Source organism: Capricornis sumatraensis, chromosome 21, assembly GCF_032405125.1.
Source record: "Capricornis sumatraensis isolate serow.1 chromosome 21, serow.2, whole genome shotgun sequence".
NCBI lineage: Eukaryota > Metazoa > Chordata > Mammalia > Artiodactyla > Bovidae > Capricornis > Capricornis sumatraensis.
In genome coordinates, this window is record NC_091089.1 from 64,388,432 (window position 1) to 64,409,696 (window position 21,265).

Sequence of the window (21,265 nt, forward strand, 5' to 3'; positions counted from 1 at the left end):
TCCCCTGGAGAAGGAAAGGGCAAAAATTAACCTGAACAGAACTGTTCATTTATGTTCATAAGTGAAATGAACATAAATGTGTCAGATATTCATGTACCAAAAAGGATACATCCTCAAACAGAGAGTCCAGTGAAGAAAAGGCACGTTGCAAAGTGATGAGCAGTTATCATTTTGATTGTGGGTGGGAAAGAGGGACAGTTGATCACTGAACTGTAATTTTGGGAACGTAGGGGACGTGCTTGCTGGAGAAATGTAGACGTGGGCTGGGTGCTCTAGAACGCCTATTGTGATAGATGATTTGCATTGAGAACCATCTGCTTTATGTGTGGTTTGTCTCCAGAAACACTGAGACACTGACAACGTCTGTGCTTTGTCTTCCAGGCTGAGGCTTACCCAGGTGGGAGCAGACCCTCATGTGCCCCTCTGTCCCCTGTAGTCTAACCAATCACACCTCTGAAGCGTTCCTTCTGGAGCTCAACAGTGACCTCGTCGCCTCCTGATGGGTCCCCGCTCAGTCTTTAGAGAGAATTTTCTGAAAGACTCGTCACTTGTTGAGTCCTCTTTCCTGGAATCCTATCTTCCACTGTCCTCCACACCCCCGACTTTCTGTCTCAGACTCACTTTCTGTGGCCACCCTTAGAGTTAGTCCCTCAGTCGTGTCCGACTCTGTGCCACCCCATGGACTGTGGCCCCCAAGGCTTCCGCGTTCATGGGATTCTCCAGGCAAGAATACCGGAGTGGGCTGCCATTCTAGTTCGAATGTTCTCGCATAGCTCCTTGCCTTATCGGAAGAATGGCACTGCCTCTTGCCTCAGCTTTCATGGGTCTCTGCTAATGCCTCAATGGCGTGAGTGTATCTTTGGAACAGAAAGAGAGCCTTTTCTTTGTGCGTCAGCTAGGAACCACCGACTGCTGGCCTCTCACAATTGGACGAGGGCTCTTGATTCTGTTTGAATGTAGGGATGGTCCCACGATGTGTTTAATCATCGCATTTTTATGGCTTCCTAGTGATTCATTCTGCGTAGAAAGGGTCCTCAGCTTTTCTGGGACTTGGCACTGGGCTTAGTGAAGGGTGTGGACCACGGTGGTAGAAGCAGGGGCTAAGTGACAAGGGAGCGTTGCAAGGCTGCTTGGCATTAGGTGACAGCAGACTTCCCGAGTCTCATCCCGTGAGCCAGAATCAGAGACCATGACAGCACCGCGCATTTCCCTCTTCATTCTGGAAGCAGCCTCTGTGTTCCCGGACATGATTCTGGCTTTAGCACAGATCTCACCAGGACCTCCAGGGACGGCTGTCAGCACCACCTTCAGTTTCTCAGTGAGCGAAGCAAGACAGCACCAACTCCCGTAGAGTCGAATAAATATCTGTTATTGCACAAGAAATGCCTGACGCTAACTCGTTGCAGTGTTTCCCTCCCTGTGTGTGATGGTCACTTGACAGAACATCCAAATTTTCTGTGCTTCATGTAAAAGACTTATTGCTCAAATCCAAAGAATTTCCTTGAATTTTGATTTATAATATTATTTATATGTATGTGATTGTTTGAAAACATATATTTTTAAATTGCTGACATGCTTGAGTTTTGCTCTAGCTAATTAAGGTCATCCAGAATTTAGGCAGCAGAGTGGGAGGGGCTCCCCTCCATTCTCAAGCAGCATGTCGGATTCCTAGGACGGATGCCGCGGTGTACCTGAAGCTGAGGCTTAAAACCACTGGTACTCATTGTCCCTCACTTCTGGAGGCCTGGGGCCTAAAATCAACCTGTCCTCAGCACACACTTCCTCCGAAGGCTCTAGAGGAGAAAGCTGCACCCCTTCCAGGTACGTTGGTCCCTAGAGCTCTGGGCTTGAGCTTCTGCCTTTACCTGACTCTTCTCTGAATGTCTCTTCTCTTCTTCTGAGGATCCGAGTCATTGGATTAGGGTCCACCCCGAGTCAGTATGATCTTGTGTGAAGTAGTTATGTCTGTGACTTATTTCCAAATAAGGTCACAACCTATGATTAGACGTGAAATTTCTTATGTGGAAGGGGGAAGTTTTCTTCAGTCCAGTACAATCAGCAATCCTATAAGGCAAACTAAAAACTGTTATGAGCTTGGAGAGAAGGCATGGGAGTAATTTTGGTGTGTATTATTCAATTAATGAGTAAAATGTATTCCAACAGTCTGGTCATGAACATTTTTTCCTGTGATAGACAGACTCTCCGTTTGGGGGTGGTGGTGGTTTACTCACTAAGTTCTGTCTGACTCTTGGGACCCCGCGGACTGCAGCCCGCCAGGCTCTTCTGTCCATGGGATTCTCCAGGTAAGAACACTGAAGTGGGCTGCTGTTTCCTTCTCCAAACCTTCATTTAGTGTATCTCTAGAAACGTTTAATGATTCTTAAAAAGAATGAAATCATGCCATTAGCAGCCACATGAATGGACCTAGAGATTATCGCGTTGGGTGAAGTAAGTCAGACAAAGGAGGAGAAATACTGCATAACATCTCATATGCAGAACCTAAGAGACAACACAAATAAACTTATTCACAAAACAGAAACAGACTCAGAGAACGAACTTATGGCCCCAGGCGGGAAGGTGTGGGGAGGGATAGTCAGAGAGTTTGGGAGAGAGGTACACACTACCACACCTAAAATGGAAAAACAGCTGACTATCACTTGATAGCTCAGAACCTCTGCTCACTGTTACCCGGCAGCCTGGATGGGAGGGGAGTTTGGGGGAGAATGGAAACATGTGTGCGTGGCTGAGTCCCTTCACTGTTCACCTGAATCTATCACAACGTTTTTTATTGGTTGTACCACAGCACAAAATAAAAAGTGTTAAAAATGTTATTTTAATTTAAAAACTGCTATTAACAAAGTTCAATATTCTATGTTAGATGCAGAACAAGTAAGTGTTTAGGAGTATACATCTTAACCTTAAATGAAAAAGCACAGAGAAATTATGCTTTGAAAGTGTTAGTTGCTCAGTCGTGTCTGACTTGCAGCCCCATGGACCGTAGGCTGCCAGGCTTCTCTGTCCATGACATTTCTCAGGCAAGGAGATTGGAGTGGGTGCCATTCCCTGCTCCAGGGACTCTTCTCCATCCAGGGATCCATCCCAAGGCCCCCGCATTGCGGGCAGATTCTTCCCCGTCTGAACTTCCAGGGAAGCCCTAATTAAGCTCTGATTCATCTCACTAACAGACGATATTGATAAAATATTAGCTTTCGTGTTTAGTGAGCGTTTATCTTTTTTTGGTGTTTTTATTTCCCATGATCATGTTGCTCTAGGTGTTTCAAAGGTCTCTTTTGTATTCCTTTAAAAGACTGGCACATGGGTGAAATGAGATAACATGCACTCTTTCTGCTCAACTGTTTTTTTGGCACAGTGTAGTGTGTAGAGTTTTATCTATGTCGCCATAGGAACCAGAGATTTCTGTTCTTTTGTTTCTATAAAAGTTCCGATAAAAGTTTGAGGCTTTGCCAGCTTGTCAGCCAGTGTGAATAGAACTTCAGTGGACATCTGTACGCTAGTCCTTTTGTGGCGGTTGTATTCACATCTCTTGGGTAAAATCAAGCCATGGAATTACTAGATTGTCTGGTCAGTATACATTTGACTTTACAAGAAAGTGCCAACATGAGCATCTTGCACACTTGAGAAAGACTTTCTCTAGAAGGACACTGCTCAACCATGGAGATTTTAGAGTTTTCTGGAGGAACGTCACCCAGACAGCAGTGTTAGGACACCCTAGCCTCCTGTCCCCCAAAGAGATCAAGAAGGAGACCACTCCTCTTGAACAAAACAGCTCACAAAGAAATGGTGACGATGTGATGTGGCGGAGGCATCAATGTGAGCTGGGATGGTGATCACTTGGCAGAAAATAAGTGGGTCAGATCCACACGCGGTCCACCTTCTTCTTGCTCAGTGTTACGGGTCAATTGTATCTTAATAAAGACGGAAAAATTAAAATTACAAGACTGGTTTCCAAAGTGGTTGCAGCTTTTGTATCCCTACCAGATATATGGGAGAGTTTTGACTGATCCACGTTCTCTCCACATGGGGTTTGAACAGTCTTTTTAGCTTTGGCCCACCCAATGGGGACCAGGTGGTATCCTGGGGAGAGGTATTTTGTATGAACATGAGATTCTTTATTAAACTCTATTACCTTTATTTTCATTTTTTAAACCACATAAAATATTGATTTTCGCTATGTTCCATTCAAAAATAACCTTATTGATGTATGACTGATGTAGAAAGCACTGTACATGTTTAACGGATACAACTTCATGAGTTTTGAGATGAGAATACATTTGTGAAACCATCACTCCAATCTATGTAGTAAACATGTCTGTCAGCTCCAAAAGATTCCTCCTGCCCTAAGGAGAGCTATGTTTTAGGAAAATAGAAACTGTTGATACTTGACATTTAAGTATTTGTGTATTTCAGGGTCACGTGTGGGCCTGCCCTTCTTACTATATACTCCCCCAGTCTGATCCCATTTTTGCCTTCAGCAATGATTACCATAGTTCTCTCAGTAACTCTATTAGCTGTCTATTATCGGTATTGTCTGCCTTACCTGTTTAGAGATTCAGTTCTCATCCCATCTCTGAGTTCTGGACTCATATTTAAGTTCTTAACGTGGGTTATAAAGCCTTTCACGCTCTGGTAGCAGTCCGCCTCTTCAACCTCATCATGTTCTACTACTTTGAATTTTTGTGTATGACAAGATCTTTCTAAATTATCTTTTCTATGTGTGGTAGTTCACTTGCATTTTGTTTATAAGAAAAAAGGAAAAGCAATGAATGACATGAATAAATCATTGTTTTATTGATAATGCATTTCACAAAATCAAAACTTTAGACGTGTAAGTGTCCCACATACCAGCTGAATTCAAAGAAATGTGAGTGCCTAGGTGAAGAGTGTATATGACTTACAGTTTATGTAATTTAGGGCCTGAAATTTTTGAATAAGAGCTGTGATATTTCAAGCTTAATAGAAGATAAGTATAGAAAGAATCTTTTTTATTAATTAATTTTAATTGGAGGCTAATTAGTTTGCAATATTGTGGTGGTTTTTGCCATACATTGACATGAATCAGCTAATCTCTTAAAATATGTTGAACATTTTGTGCAAAGAGGAGTTATCATGGAGAGAGAGTTAGTTTACATATGTTTGTAGAAGGAGAGAGAGAGACAGACGTCGTATGCATACTTCCACCAGTACACGCTCAGTGGTGACTGTGAGATTGGAAAGGAAAATGAATCCAAGGGAACCTGTTACACCAGCATTCAAGCTCCGGGAACAGCTCTCTGAATGCCCCTGAGTGTGGCCGCTGGCCAAGGCCGTCTAAGGGGAAGAGACTCGGCCACAGAAGAGGATGCTGTTGGTCTTGATGTGCTTGATGAGGAACAGGAAAGGGTGATCACAGCGGAAACTCTCGTAAAACGGTAGTGACGTGACAACACTGACACCCACACCGGTAGCAGCCGCGGCCTCTGTGCCCTCCTCGGTCACCTCCACAAAGGACTTGTGGACGACCGTCGACACCACCAGATCATATTTCTCGGTCATGCCCGAGAAGTCGGCCACCTTATCGCGGAAGGCGTCCACCATCCCCAGGGCTTGCAGTGTGGGCACGAGGTCATAGCTCTCTTCCACTTTAAACCGAGGCAGGTATAAATGCACTTGTCTCTTCCCCATATTCTGTGGGCTCGTCCACGCTATTAGCTTCTCAGCAGTGAGCTGGTCTTCAAGCTGGAACAGTGGAAAAGGAACAACTGTCAGGATTCTCAGCAGTCATGGGGCCCACCTAACCTTGGATTGAAATGTCTGGAAAACCTTTATTTTAACAGTAAACATGAACACAGGTGATTCAGTTTATTAGATTTTCTCTGAGGAGGAAAAAATAACAGTCCTGAATATATATCATAGATCAAATAAATGTTTTTATATATTTATAACTTTGCTATTTTCATGTATGTATGTATGTACACACATATATGCATATATAGAAATGTCTATTCTAATGTATATGTATATATATGTGCGTGTGTATAAATATGCACACATTAATGAAACAACATTTGTTTCATGTGAAAGTCACGTCTGACTCTTTTTGTGACCCCATGGTCTATCCCTCCAGGCTCCTCTGTCCATGGGATTTCCCAGGCAGAAATACAGGAGTGGGTTGTCATTTCCTCCTCCAGGGGATCTTCCTGACCCAGGGATTGAACCCATGTCTCCTGTGGCTCACACACTGTAGGTGGATTCTTAACCATTGAGCCACTGATATTTAAGATATTGACTTTTTTTTTTTTGTTCTATGCTGCCAGCCAGTCTATGAGCAGCCCACACAAGCATGGTATCACTGGAAATTTAAACAATAGCATGCAGCACTGTAAATACCAGGTTTTACCTTCTGCAGACCGTCTACTTTATTGGGCAGCAGAACCATCATGCTTAGCTCTTCGCCTTTGTATGGGATTTCCAGGATCTTGGCTTGCACATCCTCCAGTGACACGAAATTGAAGCTATCAGTTTGTTTCATCATCTGCACAGGTTTGCTTGTATCCTGCAATAAATTCATGTGCAAAAAGAATGCCAAGTGAGCGTTAGTCCAGAAAAAAAGATAATATTATTGAGATACCAAACTCAGCCTCCTAAGAGATGATCTGGTAAATTTGTGTCTTAGAGATAAGAGTTTCTTCAAGGAATCCCAAGTAAATAAAGTTTAAAAAAACTACAAGACAATAAGCCTTGACAAATTCTATCTTCTATATGCAGTTATATGCTAATCACTATGCATTTAACTTTCACAGTGCGTGTGTAACTACACTTTGTTACATACATAAATTACAGACAATACCTTGTTCAGCCAAAACTTTTCCTCCGTAGTACTTTCTTCCTCAAATTTCTGGTTCCACTGCCCTTTGAAATAGACGGCGTTCACCAGAACCAGAACAGTGGTGCTTTTGAGAGAGTCTTTGGGAAACAGACCCTTGATTCTTTCTGCAAAGACAGAAAACCAAAGGTCTGTTGTGAAAGGCATGAGGGGTTTATCTGTCAGATGCTTTGAAAGTTGCAAGTGATGATTAAATACTTGCACAAGTCAGCCCGTGAGGGACCCCATGCCCAGCGGTTCACCAGGTGAGGCTTTGCTCACGGCCCCGGCCTCATGGAGCCGCCCTCACGGAGACGCCCCTGCTCCTGCCTGGGAAGGTGTTCAGTCTGTGTGTGTGTGGGGACCGCAGTCATGTCACAAGGAATCCTGATGCACTGATTTCTGATATTTAAGATGCTGTGATATCTCTATGATATTTAAGATGCCATGCTGTGCTAGGAGAAGGCAATGGCACCCCACTCCAGTGTTCTTGCCTAGAGAATCCCAGGGATGGGGGAGCCTGGTGGGCTGCCATCTATGGGGTCGCACAGAGTCGGACATGACTGAAGCGACTTAGCAGCAGCAGCAGCAGCTGTGCTAAGCCTCTTTAGTCTGTGAGCCCAGGGACGGCAGCCCACCAGGCTCCTCTGTCCATGGGACTCTCTAGGCAAGAACACTGGAGTGGGTTGCCGTGCCCTCCTCCAGGGGCTCTTCCTGACCCAAGAATTCTCGGTCATCGATTCTGACAATAACTTGTTCATCGGAACTGATGAACAGGTCATCGATTCTGAAGAACTGACTTCTGCTGACCTTTACTGGCCAGTTTCCTTCCTTCCCTCTCCTCCCTTCCTGTTCCCTCAGTAGCTTTGTCTCTTGTTTCCATTCCCTGTCTTCTTCTTCATTCTGCACACTGAGTTGCTGTAGGTTAAGCCTATATTTCGGAAGGGAGGTAGGATACGGTTCACGGGATGGGGACGTTGTCCAGCCCCCTCCCTGGGTGGGGAGGACACCTATGACAATCCTGTGGGAGGGGGACGTGGGCCAAGCACCTTCTCCTGCAGGGGGTCATTTCTGCAAGAAGGGTGGTTTAAAGGAGAGCAGTTTGTTTCTCAGTTAAGAAAGCAAAAGTGGACTCTTCATGTTTTCTCTTAGGGATTATAATCCAGAAGTTGAGCCTTTAATTGAAAGAAAAACTTATGAATCACCCTGAAGTCTGAGCAGGGACTTGAGATCCACAAGAAACTGTCTTCCAGACTCAGCTGTGCCTGCAGGGGGCTGGTCCTGGGAGCACCCCCGCCCGGGTCTCTCCGCACTGACGTGGACCGTCTGCCCCCTGCAGGGCCTCCCCACCCTCCTCGATCTCGTCTCACCCCCGCTCCTGGAAGCCTGGGCAGGGTCCACACTGTGTTCACACACAGTGGGGACTCAGCGGTGACTTTTAATGAGTGATTCATAACCTACCATTGGTTTGGCTCTCCACCCAGGAGTTAATCATCTTTCGACTTTCCTCTGCAGCATGTTTAAAATCAGCAGATTCCACACTGGCCAGATAAAATTTCTGAACATTCTCCATGTATTCCTGTGACACGAGCAGGAGGAAAGCAGGAATGGAAAGTGGTTCATCAGTGACCATGTCGGGATTCCCGAATTAAATGCGATGTGTTAGATCCTGATCAAGCAGAGTTCACAAGCCCATGCCTAGCCCCGCCTCACTGGTGTGCTATCAGCCTCTGGACACTCCAGAGGGTGGGGTTGTGGCTGGGGAGCCCGGCCCCTGGGAGTAATGCCCCCGTGCGGGGCCCCAGGCTCCTCTGCACCCCTCCCCCTCCATTAGGAGCTGGGGCCCGAGGACCCGGGACCTGATAGACCAGGAAACTCACCTGGAGAAACGGAAACTCCTTTTCTCCATAGAGCCTGTTGGCGACCCTCAGCTCATAGGCATCAGTGGATTTCTTTAATTCCGTCAGCAGCTTTTGAAAGTGATGATGAACATTGCCTGGCTTTTCAACCTTCAAACACCAAAAAGTGAGCTCACTGGATTCTCTGTCAGCGTGAACTCTACACCCCCAGGGGTCTGTTGGGTCCCTGTCTAGAGGGAGGTATCCCCGGGGACGATGGTTGTGGCTACTTCCCCTAATTGGCGTGTTTACTGGATATAGCCTTCCTAATGTTTATAGTCAGTCTTCTAGGCAATTATTTCTCCCTGCTCAAACACGTTCCACTCTTTTCTCTTTTGAACTGCCCATGCAGCACCACGCCTCCGTTGCATTATGTCTCAGCTGTCTGCAATGGTCAGGGTCAACTTCTCAGCTAGGCTTAGGCTTCTTGAGGGCCAGAGCACTGTGCGTCTCTAACAGCCATCAACGGTGTGAGGCAGTGAAAGCTGCATATTGTCCCAGACTATGACGTGAAGCCCTGTTTTACTCCTGGTGGGGTTGTCTTCTAAGACCTGTTGACCCTGACCTACGGCTCTTCATTCCGATGGCCACACTTCTCAGGGTAGGAGCCGTGTGTGACTGGGACACAGCTCGCAGCTGCGCACCAGCACCTCTGAGTCTTTACTTGCATTCACATGATAACAGGAGAGTGCAGAGAGCTACGTAGCTTCTCCAAGGAGACAGAGCCAGGTTTTCAACTCAGGCCTGTCTCAATCCAGAACCTTAAACTTGCTACCTAAGAGTTTTGGACTAGTCTATAAACAATAGCTCTCAGTTAATCACTTTCCATAATATATTTTGATGCCTACCTATTGGTCTTAATAATATGAAATAACGTCATGATTTAATATTATCCAATGACAATATTAATATTATGAGTTAACTAATACTATCCAATGTTTGAAACATGTTATAAATCTATAATGATTATTTTGCTCTAATAACAATAATAAAATACATAATACACGTCAGAGTTTGCATTTTCCCGGCACTGCTGTTCTTCCTCACGTGGATGTGCACGTATTGCAGCAGACATTCTATTGTCCCCAGTTAATCGGGATGAAGTCACTGTGGCTCAGAGCAGCTGTATTTTCCACATTTGTCATTCCTGAACAACAGAGCGCAATTTGAAGCCCCTTTGGTTTCAGAGCCCTTACCGTGAAGCAGACGCTACTCTCCTCTCAGGGTAACGAGGAGGTGAAGTACCCAGGTAACGTGAAATGAGCGACCCCCTGTCCAAGGTTTCACTTAAGATCCCCTAACAATGGGCTTCCCCACTTTGTCTGAAATTCCCAGTTTAAACTGTGACCCTCTTGGACACGTGACCCTCTAAGTCCGGTGCGCTGTGACTCACGCGATCTTTTGCGGCTCCTCCTCTTGCGTTCTCTGTGATTTTAGTGAAGTGAAGTACCTGGAGGAGACAGATAGTGGGGCAGAGAAGTGTCACCCTATACATCTGTGTGCATCACAGTCGATAAACAAGAAAGAAAAGAGTCAGGAAGAAGAAAGGAAAGAAAATGCAAACCAAGTACCAAACCAAGCAAAAAAATCCCAAACCATAGGGAACAAAGAACAGAAGAAAGAAATATTCAGTGCAAACACTTGCTTCTTAAAAAACACAGTCTGTGTGTGGAAACCACAAAGCTGCTTGATTGCTGCCCACCTTAAAGAATTATGTCTCATTTTTGTTTCATCTTTGAGGAAACATATAAAGATGTCACCCATGGATCTTAGTCAGGGCCTCACCTCCAGTGAACTCTTCCATTAAAGCCTCACCTCTGCAATTGTAGGGGTTCATCCCAGCCCCCAGAGGAAGACCAGGCACAGGAAGCAGGGGGGAAGCCCTGCAGGAGAGTGCGTGCCCCACTCTGTGCCCACCAGGTCGTGGGGCTGCTTGAGCTTCCCGTGGGACCAGGGACAGCCAGACCTGTGGTCACCTGCACACCAGCCAGCAGACAAGCCGTGCAGACCTGTGACGGAAAGGCAGCTGCCACCTACCTTCTGCATTTCGGATGCGGTGTTTTCTCGGGCCCCTAAGTAAGTCATGGCTAAGGCTGACGAGATACTGAAAGGGGACAGGAAGATGTTTTCCTTCTTTGATTGTCTGATCTGGTGGAACAGATCGATTGCAAGGTGGATGATGGCTTCACCGAGGGAACTCATGGTGGCTGGATGTGGTCTGGAAGTCCTGGAAGAGCATCAGATGCATTTTATCATCACTCTAGTGAAGGAAGGCTAGTCTGTAATGAGAATTTCTAAAAGAAATGCCTTATGTGTGGGTTGTGGATTTCTGGCAACTAAGATTTTTCCTTTGTATACATTTAGTAATTAGAAGACTTCTGAAAGTAGGAATACTGGAGTGGGCTTTTATGCCTTCCTCCAGGGGATCTTCCCCACCCAGGGACTGAACCCACATCTCTTACAGCTCCTGGATTGGGAGACTTGGTCTTTACCACCAGTGCCGCCCGGGAAGCCTTATTCATAGAAACTGTTCTTAAATATAATAGAAACTTCATGTTATACATTTCATAATTAGGAGATGTACCTGCATCCATCTCATAATTAGACGACTATTGAAATTAGTATTTAAAGAAACATTTCTAAAAAGTAACAGAGCATCTTTACTGTTCCTCCCTAACTGGCTGTACAGGAGCGGGCAAAAATTGCTTTATAGTGGACATTTTGCTGTTGCTGTTCAGTTGCTAAGTAGTGTCCAGCTCTTCGCACTCCATGGACAAGCTCCTCTGCCCTCCACTACCTCCCAGAGTTCGTTCAAATTCATATTCATTGCGTCCATGATACTACAGAACCATCCCACCCACTGCTACCCCCTTTCCTTTTTCCTTTCAATTTTTCCCAGCCTCCCGTTCTTCCCCAGTGAGTTTATAATAGATTCTAAGGCAAAACTGATGTGGTAACATCCAGCCATCTCCCATCAGGTACCTCCGTGCCTTACTTGAAGGATCTGTGGATGCTGGACAGCCTACCCCTGATACACGTGCTCCCGAAGGAGCGTGGGTTTTCTTTTAGAAATAAGTAAATTACCTATGGACTAAATCAGGAGAAACGGTTCTTTTACTGTGGCAGAATATGTAAAATACCATCATACCAAACGAAATATTTAACACATGCACAATAAAACATCACATTCATCATTACTTTCAGAAAGGACCCCTGAGTAACTCAGAGCTGCTGGAAGCACTCACCTATGTTCCTGGAGGAAGCAGAAGTGGGCAGGCAGCCTGCACGTCTGTGTGCCGGGTGTGCTCAGCCCTGAATATATACCTCTGCTGGCCGCCTCCCGTGCCTCAAGGCAGCTGGAATTTCAAGACCAACTTCTGATTTCTTCACCAGTTATTTTCAACTTCATGAGGAAGAAGTCTTTATGAGTCAAGACGAGATTATTGACCAACTCCTGTAGGTCCTTTCCTTCCGCAGAAGAACCTGTGGCCTGCCATCTGTGGGTCATATGAAACGCAGGTACATGCCTTTCCGAGACCAGTGACAGCGCACTTATGTTCCAACTTCTTCACATGCCCTGAGGAACTGGGCCCAGCCGGAAATAACCGCCCTGAAAAATCTTCTCTTGTGAAGACATGTTGACTCGTATTTAAGACCACTTCTAACACAAACAATTGAAAAGCTGACATTTTTTAAGTTCTGCAAAGGCTTGTTTCTTTAAAAATATTTTGTGTACCCGGGAAAATAGCTCAGCGTCTCAGTAGAAGAGAGACTGGCAAATTGTGTCAGCTGTAGGTGGAGACCAGGTATGTTTTGCCCCCCTCAAGGCTGGACCCTGGCGCTGTCCTCCCCGTGACCCCACTGTCCTCGCAGTTAATCCCAGCTGTGCCCTGATTGCTAAGCTCAGAGGGCAGCTCATTTTCTAGCAGACTCACTTGCTCTCAGTGAGAAGAACAACGGATACAAACAGGACCCATGTTAAGGGCAGTTTTCTAATGTTTTTGTACAACGATGTCTCAGAAAAGTAGATAGCTTGAGCTCCAGAACTACACCATTTCTCAGTCATCCTGCTCTGCAGCACACCCACTTCCGATTCATGACCAGAACGACAGAGTCAAAGTCTGTAAGAAAATAAAAAAGAAAAATATGTGTTCTTTGAATGGCATGGTTGAGTCTCATCACTGGAGTCTCATCTCTTCAAGCATCTGGTGTTCCTGTAATAGAATAAAATTAAAACTCCTTCCCTGGTGGCTCAGAGGTTAAAGCGTCTGCCTGCAATGCGGGAGACCCGGGTTCGATCCCTGGGTTGGAAAGATCTCCTGGAGAAGGAAACGGCAACCCACTCCAGTACTCTTGCCTGGAGAATCCCACGGATGGAGGAGCCTGGTAGGCTACAGTCCACGGGGTCACAAAGAGTTGGACATGACTGAGCGACTTCACTTGGCTGACCTTTTACTGAGGGGGTTTTGAATTCACCCATTTTCCTCTTTAGTACCATATTTAGGTTGGCAAGTGTGTTTTCCCCGTTTCACAGATAACAGAAATGAGCCACAGAGTGGCTGAACAGAAACCCAGGTGGCGAATTGCCCAGGTGAGCTCTGCAGGCAGGGAGCTGGTTCCAGGAGGCTGCGTGTGTACCCATCCCCCACAGGGAGGTGTAGACAGACTCTGGGCCTTTACTGACAAATCTCCTTGTGTTTAGATGAAAAGGAGCTGTGTCTTCTGCCCTCTCAGTAGAGATCATATTCTCCCACAAAATCCGAAGGGGTGGGAATGGGTCCCTAATTTCTCCTCCAAGGACCCCACAGTTATTAGGGAGGAAGGAAGGGTTTCAGACACTTTTAGGGTTGTGCAAAATTTAGCAATTTCAGTGCGGAAGTATGTTTTAATTTCTTAGGCATATACTTAAGAATGAAATCTGTGGGTCAACGGTAAGTTTACACTTAATCAACTGATTGGTCGATTTTTACTCTATGATTGATTTAGAAGAACTACCAGCCTGCCTTCCCCAGCAGCTGCACCATTTTACTCCCAGCAGGCTAGGAGAAAGTGCGCGTGTGTGGGCTGCCAGTTCCCTCCTCACCCCGGCACTCAGTACTGTGCTTGGTCCACACGTGCAGTCCCGGCACATCACCCACTCATGGGAAGACTCGCCCACCACAGCGTCCCGGAAGCACAGGGATGGGGACACGAGCTGGAGGAAGGGCAGACCCGTGTGTCTAAACCGGAAAGATGATTCCTGAGCTCAGCCCCGCCAGTCTTAGGGCTCCTCCTGGTTATGTGTCCTGACCCCCGAATGAAGGGAGACCCGTGTGTCTAAACTGGAAAGATGATTCCTGAGCTCAGCCCCGCTGCTCTTAGAGCTCCTGACCCCCGAATGACACTGGAGGTCAGAGCCCCCTGAGCTGAGACTGGGTGGGCTGAGCGAGGATGGAGTCTGCTGGAGTCTGATGGGGGAGCTGAGTCTGAAGAAGAAGGACACAGCAGGAGAAAAGACCCAGGGTGAGAAACGACAGACATGAGGGATAAGAGCTCCCGGTCAAGGCTGCGTCTCGGACGCTGCCAGAGGGCAGGGAGGCCCCCGGGCCGGAGCAGGGTGGACGTCTCTGGGCTCAAAGAGAAAGGGCTCTGAGCCCAGAGAAGAAGCAAGGAGCCCCGGCTGGGCCTGGAGGAAGCCCGGGGGACAGAGCAGGAGTCGAGGACTCAAGGGAACCCCTGACTGAGCTGACTCCCCCTGTGACTAAGTCACTGAGGCTTGCGGTGCAGAGGCTGGCTTTGAGGAAGAGGCACTAGCTGAGGAAGGCCTCGATCTCGATCTGGAGGAGGAAACGGCAGCCCACTCCAGTATTCTTGCCTGGGAAATCCCACGGACAGAGGAGTCTCTCGGGCAACAGTCAGTCCATAGAGTGGCAAAGAGTAGGGCACGACTGAGCACGTATGGAAAGCAAGGGATTTTGCTTAAATTTAGAGGGAACTTTGGTTAGTTCAAATAAGAAACCGTATCACATCCTTCTCCCCCTCCTTTTCAAAAGTGCTCCTGGCACGTATTAGACAAGGTGAAGACACCACGATGTCACACAGTGTCACAGGACACTCAGCGCTTCTCAGATCATTTTGCAAGTCAGTACTTGCCACCCCGTCTTTAGGTATTTTCTAAATATACCAACATCATTGGTGTCATGAATCCCAGAATCTAATAAAACTGAAGAGGAAACGACGTGTCCAGGGGCCATCCCACTCTTTCTAATACCTGTGTAGCTTGCTTCAAAAAGAGCTCCTCTGTTTCCCTACTGTTTTCTTCCTTGAAGGGCATGAAGGTTCATCAGCTTTACTGAGGTGCACATCCTAGGGCGCATTTTATCTCTTCTTTCCTATTATGCATGTGGTTATACCCATCTGCAGGTAAACTGGTTACTTGAGAAAATCCTTCAGGCTTTCAATAATAGGATATCTGCCAATTACTGTTTTAATATTCCCATAGAGATACAGATCTGTACAATGTAAATAGCATCTGAACAGGATGAGTCAGATTTACCTTAATGTCCCTTAGTTGGGGAACGGTCTTGTCTGAAGGTATGTCACGGCAGACAGACAGTTCATTCGTCACCACCCATCTCCCCATTCCCAGGCCTCCAGCTACATTAGGACAGTCATCCTCCTCTAGGCTTAGCACCATCCAACCCTCTCTCACATCTCCTGTCTCTAGAACCGTTTCTACAGCCCTTCCTTTCAGTGGTTTTCGATTGACGTTTAACATTCCAATCGATTCCGTGTGTGTCTGCTAAGTCACTGCAGCCGTTTTCCACTCTTTGTGACCCGATGGGCTGGAGCCCACCCCGCGCCTCTGTCCCTGGGGATTCCCCAGGCAGGACTCTGGAGTGGGTTGCCATGCCCTCCTCCAGGGGATCTTCCCAGTCCAGTTGAACCTGGGTCTCTTATGTCTCCTGTGTTGGCAAACTGGTTCTTTACCACCAGCGCCAACTGGGAGGCCCCTTGAATTGATAAATATCATATATTAAGGAAGGATGGAGTAAGTCCTTAGTCAAAATTTTATTCTATAACTTCTCATATCAGAAAAATCGCACTGCCTCCCAGATTTATTTTATGGGTCTCTTAATTTTTTGGTAGCATGCAGAAAGAGACTCTTCTTTGTGCATGAACTAGGAATCACTGACTTTTGGTCTCTCACATTTGAATGAAGGCTTCTTGATTCCATGTGAATGTAGGGGTGATCACATGATGTGTTTCAGTATCTATTTTTATAATTTCTTAATGATTCATTCTCCATTCATTGAGTTCTTAATTATGTTCTATGACTTAGTACTGAGCCTATCTACCACAGTGCTAGAAGCAGGAACTTAATGACAAGGGAGGTTTGCCAAGGCTCCTTTACATTTGGTGACAATTGGCTTCCTAAGCCTCATCCTCTGAGACAAACTCTGAGACCATGATAGCACCATCCATTCCCTACCCCACGACTTCTGCAACCAGCCTGTGTTCCCGGACATGATTCTGGCTTTAGCGCAGATCTCCCCAGGACTGCCAGGGACAGCTGTCAGCACCTTCAGTTTCTCAGGGATCCAAGCAAGATAACGTCCACTCTCATAGACTCCAGCAAATGTCTCTTATTGCACAAGAAATGCTTGACTCTAACTTGTTCCAGTGATTTCCTCCTTGCATTTGATGACCACTTGACAAAACACCCAATTACCTGTACGTCAGGTAAAAGATCTGTTCCTGAAATGCAGGGCATTTCACTGAATGTTGATTTACAATGTTGTTTTGATGAGGTTCATGTTCTTCTTTGAATGTATTTTTAATTGCTGAAATGGTTGATTTTTTGCTCTAGTAAACTATTGTAACTTCACAGTTTAGGCACTGCAGTGTGAGATGCGACTTCTCCTCTGCTCTCGAGGCACTGTGTTAGGGTCCTGGGACCTCTGTCCTGAGCTGCCCCCACTGAGGTTTGAAACATCCGGTATTCATTCTCTCCCACTTCTGGAGGCTTGAGGGCTAAAATCAGTGTGTTCTCAGGACCACATTTGCTCGCGAGGCTCTCGGGGAGAATTCTCTTTACCTTTTCTACCTCCTGGTGTTTCCTCGAGTTTCTGGGCCTGTGTCTCTGTCTCGACATGACCATCTCCTCTGTGCCTCTTCTCTTCATATAAGGGTCCAGTCATCGGATGAGGACCCAGCTTGAGTCAGTACGATCTTACATTAACTAGTTATGTCTATGATCTACTTACAAATGAGGTCACACACTGTGATTAGAAATAAATTGGGGGGTTCGGGGGGCAGAGGAAGTTCTCTTCAGTCCGGTACAAGCAGCAGTCCTACCAGCCCAACTAAACACTCGTTAAGAGTCTGGAGAGAAGCCATGGCGATATTCTTCCGTAACCTCGAGGCCTTTATCTGTATCCATGCGATCCTGAGCCAGCCTGCGCCGCGCGGACACCGGGGCGTCCTGAGCAAGCGTGTGCCGCGGACACCGGGGGGTCCATGCAGAGACTGGGGCGATCCTGAGCCAGCCTGCGCCGCGCGGACACCGGGGCGTCCTGAGCAAGCGTGTGCCGCGGACACCGGGGGGTCCATGCAGAGACTGGGGCGATCCTGAGCCAGCCTGCGCCGCGCGGACACCGGGGTCCCGCGGACACGAGGCCCTGGAGCAGCGGCCGGCGGCGCGCGCGGGGGGCGGGCTCAGCGGCCGCGCGGGGCCGGCCTGAGGGTGCGGGCGCCCCGTCGTGGCTCCTGCCGTGCTTCTCCTCCCCAGAACCCGGAAGGGTGAGGGAGGGATGCACTCTGGCTTGTTCCTGGTTTCGGGGCCGCTTCTCGTGGCAGCAGTTCAGAGCCCCAGGAGGTAAAGCCCCAGGTTCAAGGGTGCAGATGGGAGGGCAGCAGGCGAACCTGGCGGCCCCGGGAGGGGCTGTTCCTGAGGCCTCCCTAGAGGGTTAGTTCCAAAGCCGAGGTGTGTTTAATGGTGGAGCCCTGCTGACCGAGCTCCCCTGTTTAGATGCTGTGTGTGTTTGGCGAGAGAGAGAGGAAGCGTGTAGGGAGGCAGGGAGAGGAAAAGAGGGGGAAAGAGGGAGCGAGGCGGAAGGGAGGGCGGTGCAGAGGGGGGCAGAGAGAAGGAGCCCCTGCGGTGGACGGGGGTCCCGGAACCGTCCCAGCTGAGTGCTGGAGGCTGGAAGGCTGCCCCCAGCACGCACACCCTGGAGCAAGCCTGGAGGCGCCTCTGGAGGCGTTATCACTGTACGAAGCTTCAGCATCTCGACGAGCTGTGTTCTGTCTCCAAACTTAGCTACCTGAGAGTCTCCTGCGTTCACAGGGGCAGGTTTCCCCGCCTGCCAACATGTCACAAAAGAACAGTGACCTTGTTGCCTCCCTCAGATCTTCCTGATGAGAAACGCCTGGGAGCAACAAAGACAAAGCTCTTTTACTGATGGATCAAGACGTGCAGGCCCACTCACAGGCTTCTGCTTCCCTGTCTCATACAGATTCCTGTAAGCTGGGAAGAGTGCAGCATCCGAAGGGCAGTAGGCTAGCCCAGAATGACGTGTTCTGAAGATAAGATAAGGCAAGGTGATAGAAGGAGTGAGGACAGCTTTTCACTAATAACATAACTTCTCAAATCTTTCACTGTCTTCAGATTGGGTGCTTTGGGGGACCCAACCAGAGCAACATCTGGAAATCTACTGAAACTTCACGTGATGTTTCTCCCTATGAGTTTACACCAGACACAGTTTTATGTTATTCCTGATACTTATTCAAACACAAGGAAATACCAAAACTCTGGAGTGTTTAATGGTTATATAGTTTTAAGATACTTTGGGTTAAACCCATGAATGAAACTTATAAAATTTCCAGCCAATAAAGTGTGTACTACTACTACTGCTAAGTCGCTTCAGTCGTGTCCAACTCTGTGCGACCCCGTAGACGGCAGCCCACCAGGCTCCCCCGCCCCTGGGATTATCCAGGCAAGAACACTGGAGTGGGTTGCCATGTCCTTCTCCAGTGCATGAAAGTGAAAAGTGAAAGTGAAGTCACTCGGTTGTGTGCGACTGTTAGCGACCCCATGGACTGCAGCCTACCAGGCTCCTCCGTCCATGGGATTTTCCAGGCAACAGTGCTGGAGTGGGGTGCCATCACCTTCTCCGAATAAATTGTGTAGTATTCAATTAATATACAAACTTTGTGTTATTAATCTGATCATAAATATCTTCTCTTATGAAGGTGATTCCTCATTTATTTCATCTCTGGAAATGTTTAGTGATTCAACCTGCCAATAGCAAAGCTCAAGACTCTACGTTAGCCACACAACCAATGAGTGTTTAGCAGTATACATCTTTATCTTAAGTGAAATAGCACAGGGAAATTATGCTCTGATCCATCTCATTCAATAAAATACTAGCTTTCATATTTAAAAATTGTCTGTCACTCTTTTGTATTTTTACTATTATTCCCTATGATCGTATTGTTCTAAGTGTTTCAAAGGTCCCTTGTATTGAGATGTAACTACATTTGTGGTTGATTAGTCGCTCGGTCGTGTCTGACTCTTTGCGGCCCCGTGGACTGTAGCCCACCAGGCTTCTCCGTCCATGGGATTCTCCAGGCAAGACCACTGGAGAGGGCAGCCATTCCCTTCTCCAGGGGACCTTTCCAACCCAGGGATCAAATCCATGTCTCTTGCGTTGTCCGGCGGGTTCTTTACCACTGAGCCACCGGGGAAGCCAGCTGCATTCATTCTTGGTGTAAAGCTGTCATGTGAGGGGGGCTGCACACATGCACTCATTCTGTCCAGTTTCTTGTTTGCACAGCATAGCATGTCGGGGTTTACTCCATGCTGCTTCAGCAGTTTTTTCCTTTTTGTCTCTAAGTACTGTTCTTGGGTTTGTATTTTCGTTCACCTGTTTTGTTCAGCTGTTAGACATTTGAGGTTTTGCCAGCTTTCTGGCCATTGTGAATAAGGCTTCAGTGAACATTTGTGTCTTAGTCCGTTTGTCGTGGATGTGTTCATATCTCTTGGGTAAAATCAGGATGTGGAATTACTGGTCTGGTAATCATCTGGTCCGGAGAAGGGAATGGCACCCCACTCCAGCACTCTTGCCTGGGAAATCCCATGGGCGGAGGAGCCTGGTGGGCCGCAGTCCATGGGGTTGCTAAGAGGCAGATATGACTGAGCGACTTTACTTTCACTTTTCACTTTCATGCATTGGAGAAGGAAATGGCAACCCACTCCAGTGTTCTTACCTGGAGAATCCCAGGGGCGGGGGAGCCTGGTGGGCTGCTGTCTGTGGGGTTCCACAGAGTCGGACACGACTGAAGCGACTTAGCAGCAGCAGTAGTCATCTGGTCATGCTTTTAACTTTAAGAAAATACTGATAGGTGCCACTTTGTATACTTGAGAAAGACTTTCTCTAGAAGTGCATTGCTCAGCCAAGGAGATATATGGTTTTCTGGAGACATCAATCAGATGGCAGCAGAGGAGACCCCAGCTTCCCCTCTCCCTTAGAGATCAACAGTGTGACAGCTGTTCTTGAACAACACACCTCCCGAAAAAGAAATGACAATACTGTGATGAGAGAGCAGCGCTAGTGCAAGCTGTGCTGGTGGTCATCTTGGAGAAAATAAGTGTGTCAGATTTGCACGCAGAGAATGAGCGTACCGCATGTTCCCCTCCAGCTTACTCAATGCTGTGGGCCAACAATATTTTAATAAAGATGGAAAAATAAAAGTGCAAGACTGTCTTCCTGAGTGGTTGCAGCTTCTGTATCCCTACCAGTGGTGTGGGAGAGTTCCAGTTGATCCACGAGCTCTCCACGCAGGGTCTGACCAGCCTTTTAAGTTTCGCTTTCTCCCAGCCAGTGGGCTCAGGCTGGCATCCTGTGGAGGTGGGTCGTTTAGTCACTACGCCATGTCCAGCTCTTTTCTGAACCCAGGTCTCCTGCTTGGCAGTCAGATTCCTTCCCACTGCACTACCAGGGAAGCCTGTCCGGTGGTGTATAAGCATCATATTCCTTATTAAACGTCTATTATCTTTATGCTTAAAATCACATATTTATTTTATTACTTTCTGTTCAAAAATAACTTTCTTCTTGTATGAGTGATGTATAAAGAGCTGTACATATTTAATGTATGAATGTCATGAGTTTTGAGGTGAGTATATGTCTGTGAAACCATCATGCCAATCTATGTAATAAACATATCACCTCCAGATGATTCCTCTTGCCCTGAGAAAAGTTATGTTTTGGGAAATAAAATTTGTCAATTCTTAGTGTTTATGGATTGGTGGATTTCAGGGTCATATGTCAGCCCTTCTACGCACTGTATGCTCTCCCAGTCTTACCCCATCTTTGCCTTCAGCTCCAATTACTATATTTCTCTCAGTAGCTCTAAAATATATATCACATCTGTCTCATCTCTTTAGAGACTCAGTTCGTGTCCCGTCTCTGAGCTCTGGACGCTGATATTTAAGCTCTTAACATGGGTCACAAGTCTTTCAAGTTCT

At 47.0% G+C, this 21,265-nt stretch overlaps 1 protein-coding gene across 1 annotated transcript; it reads right to left on the reverse strand.

Annotated features, from left to right (window-relative positions):
* Positions 1-4,867: 4,867 nt before the first annotated feature.
* On the reverse strand, positions 4,868-12,092 carry LOC138097406 (serpin B3-like). The gene is made up of 8 exons (XM_068993546.1): positions 12,006-12,092; positions 10,798-10,987; positions 10,154-10,210; positions 8,743-8,871; positions 8,324-8,441; positions 6,848-6,990; positions 6,398-6,553; positions 4,868-5,736 (listed from the first exon to the last, which is right to left on the reverse strand). The coding sequence occupies exons 2-8, from the start codon at positions 10,960-10,962 to the stop codon at positions 5,329-5,331; spliced, it is 1,176 nt and encodes a 391-aa protein (XP_068849647.1). The 5' UTR covers positions 10,963-10,987; positions 12,006-12,092; the 3' UTR covers positions 4,868-5,328.
* Between the last annotated feature and the right edge of the window lie 9,173 nt (positions 12,093-21,265).

Coding starts and splice junctions, on each gene's coding strand:
- LOC138097406 (XM_068993546.1), bottom strand. CDS start 10,962: ATGAGTTCCCTCGGTGAAGCCATCATCCACCTTGCAATCGATCTGTTC. Junction 8,872..10,153: donor GAGGAGCCGCAAAAGATCGC/GTGAGTCACAGC, acceptor TGGTGTTTGAAG/GTTGAAAAGCCAGGCAATGT. Junction 8,442..8,742: donor AGGAGTTTCCGTTTCTCCAG/GTGAGTTTCCTG, acceptor CTCGTGTCACAG/GAATACATGGAGAATGTTCA.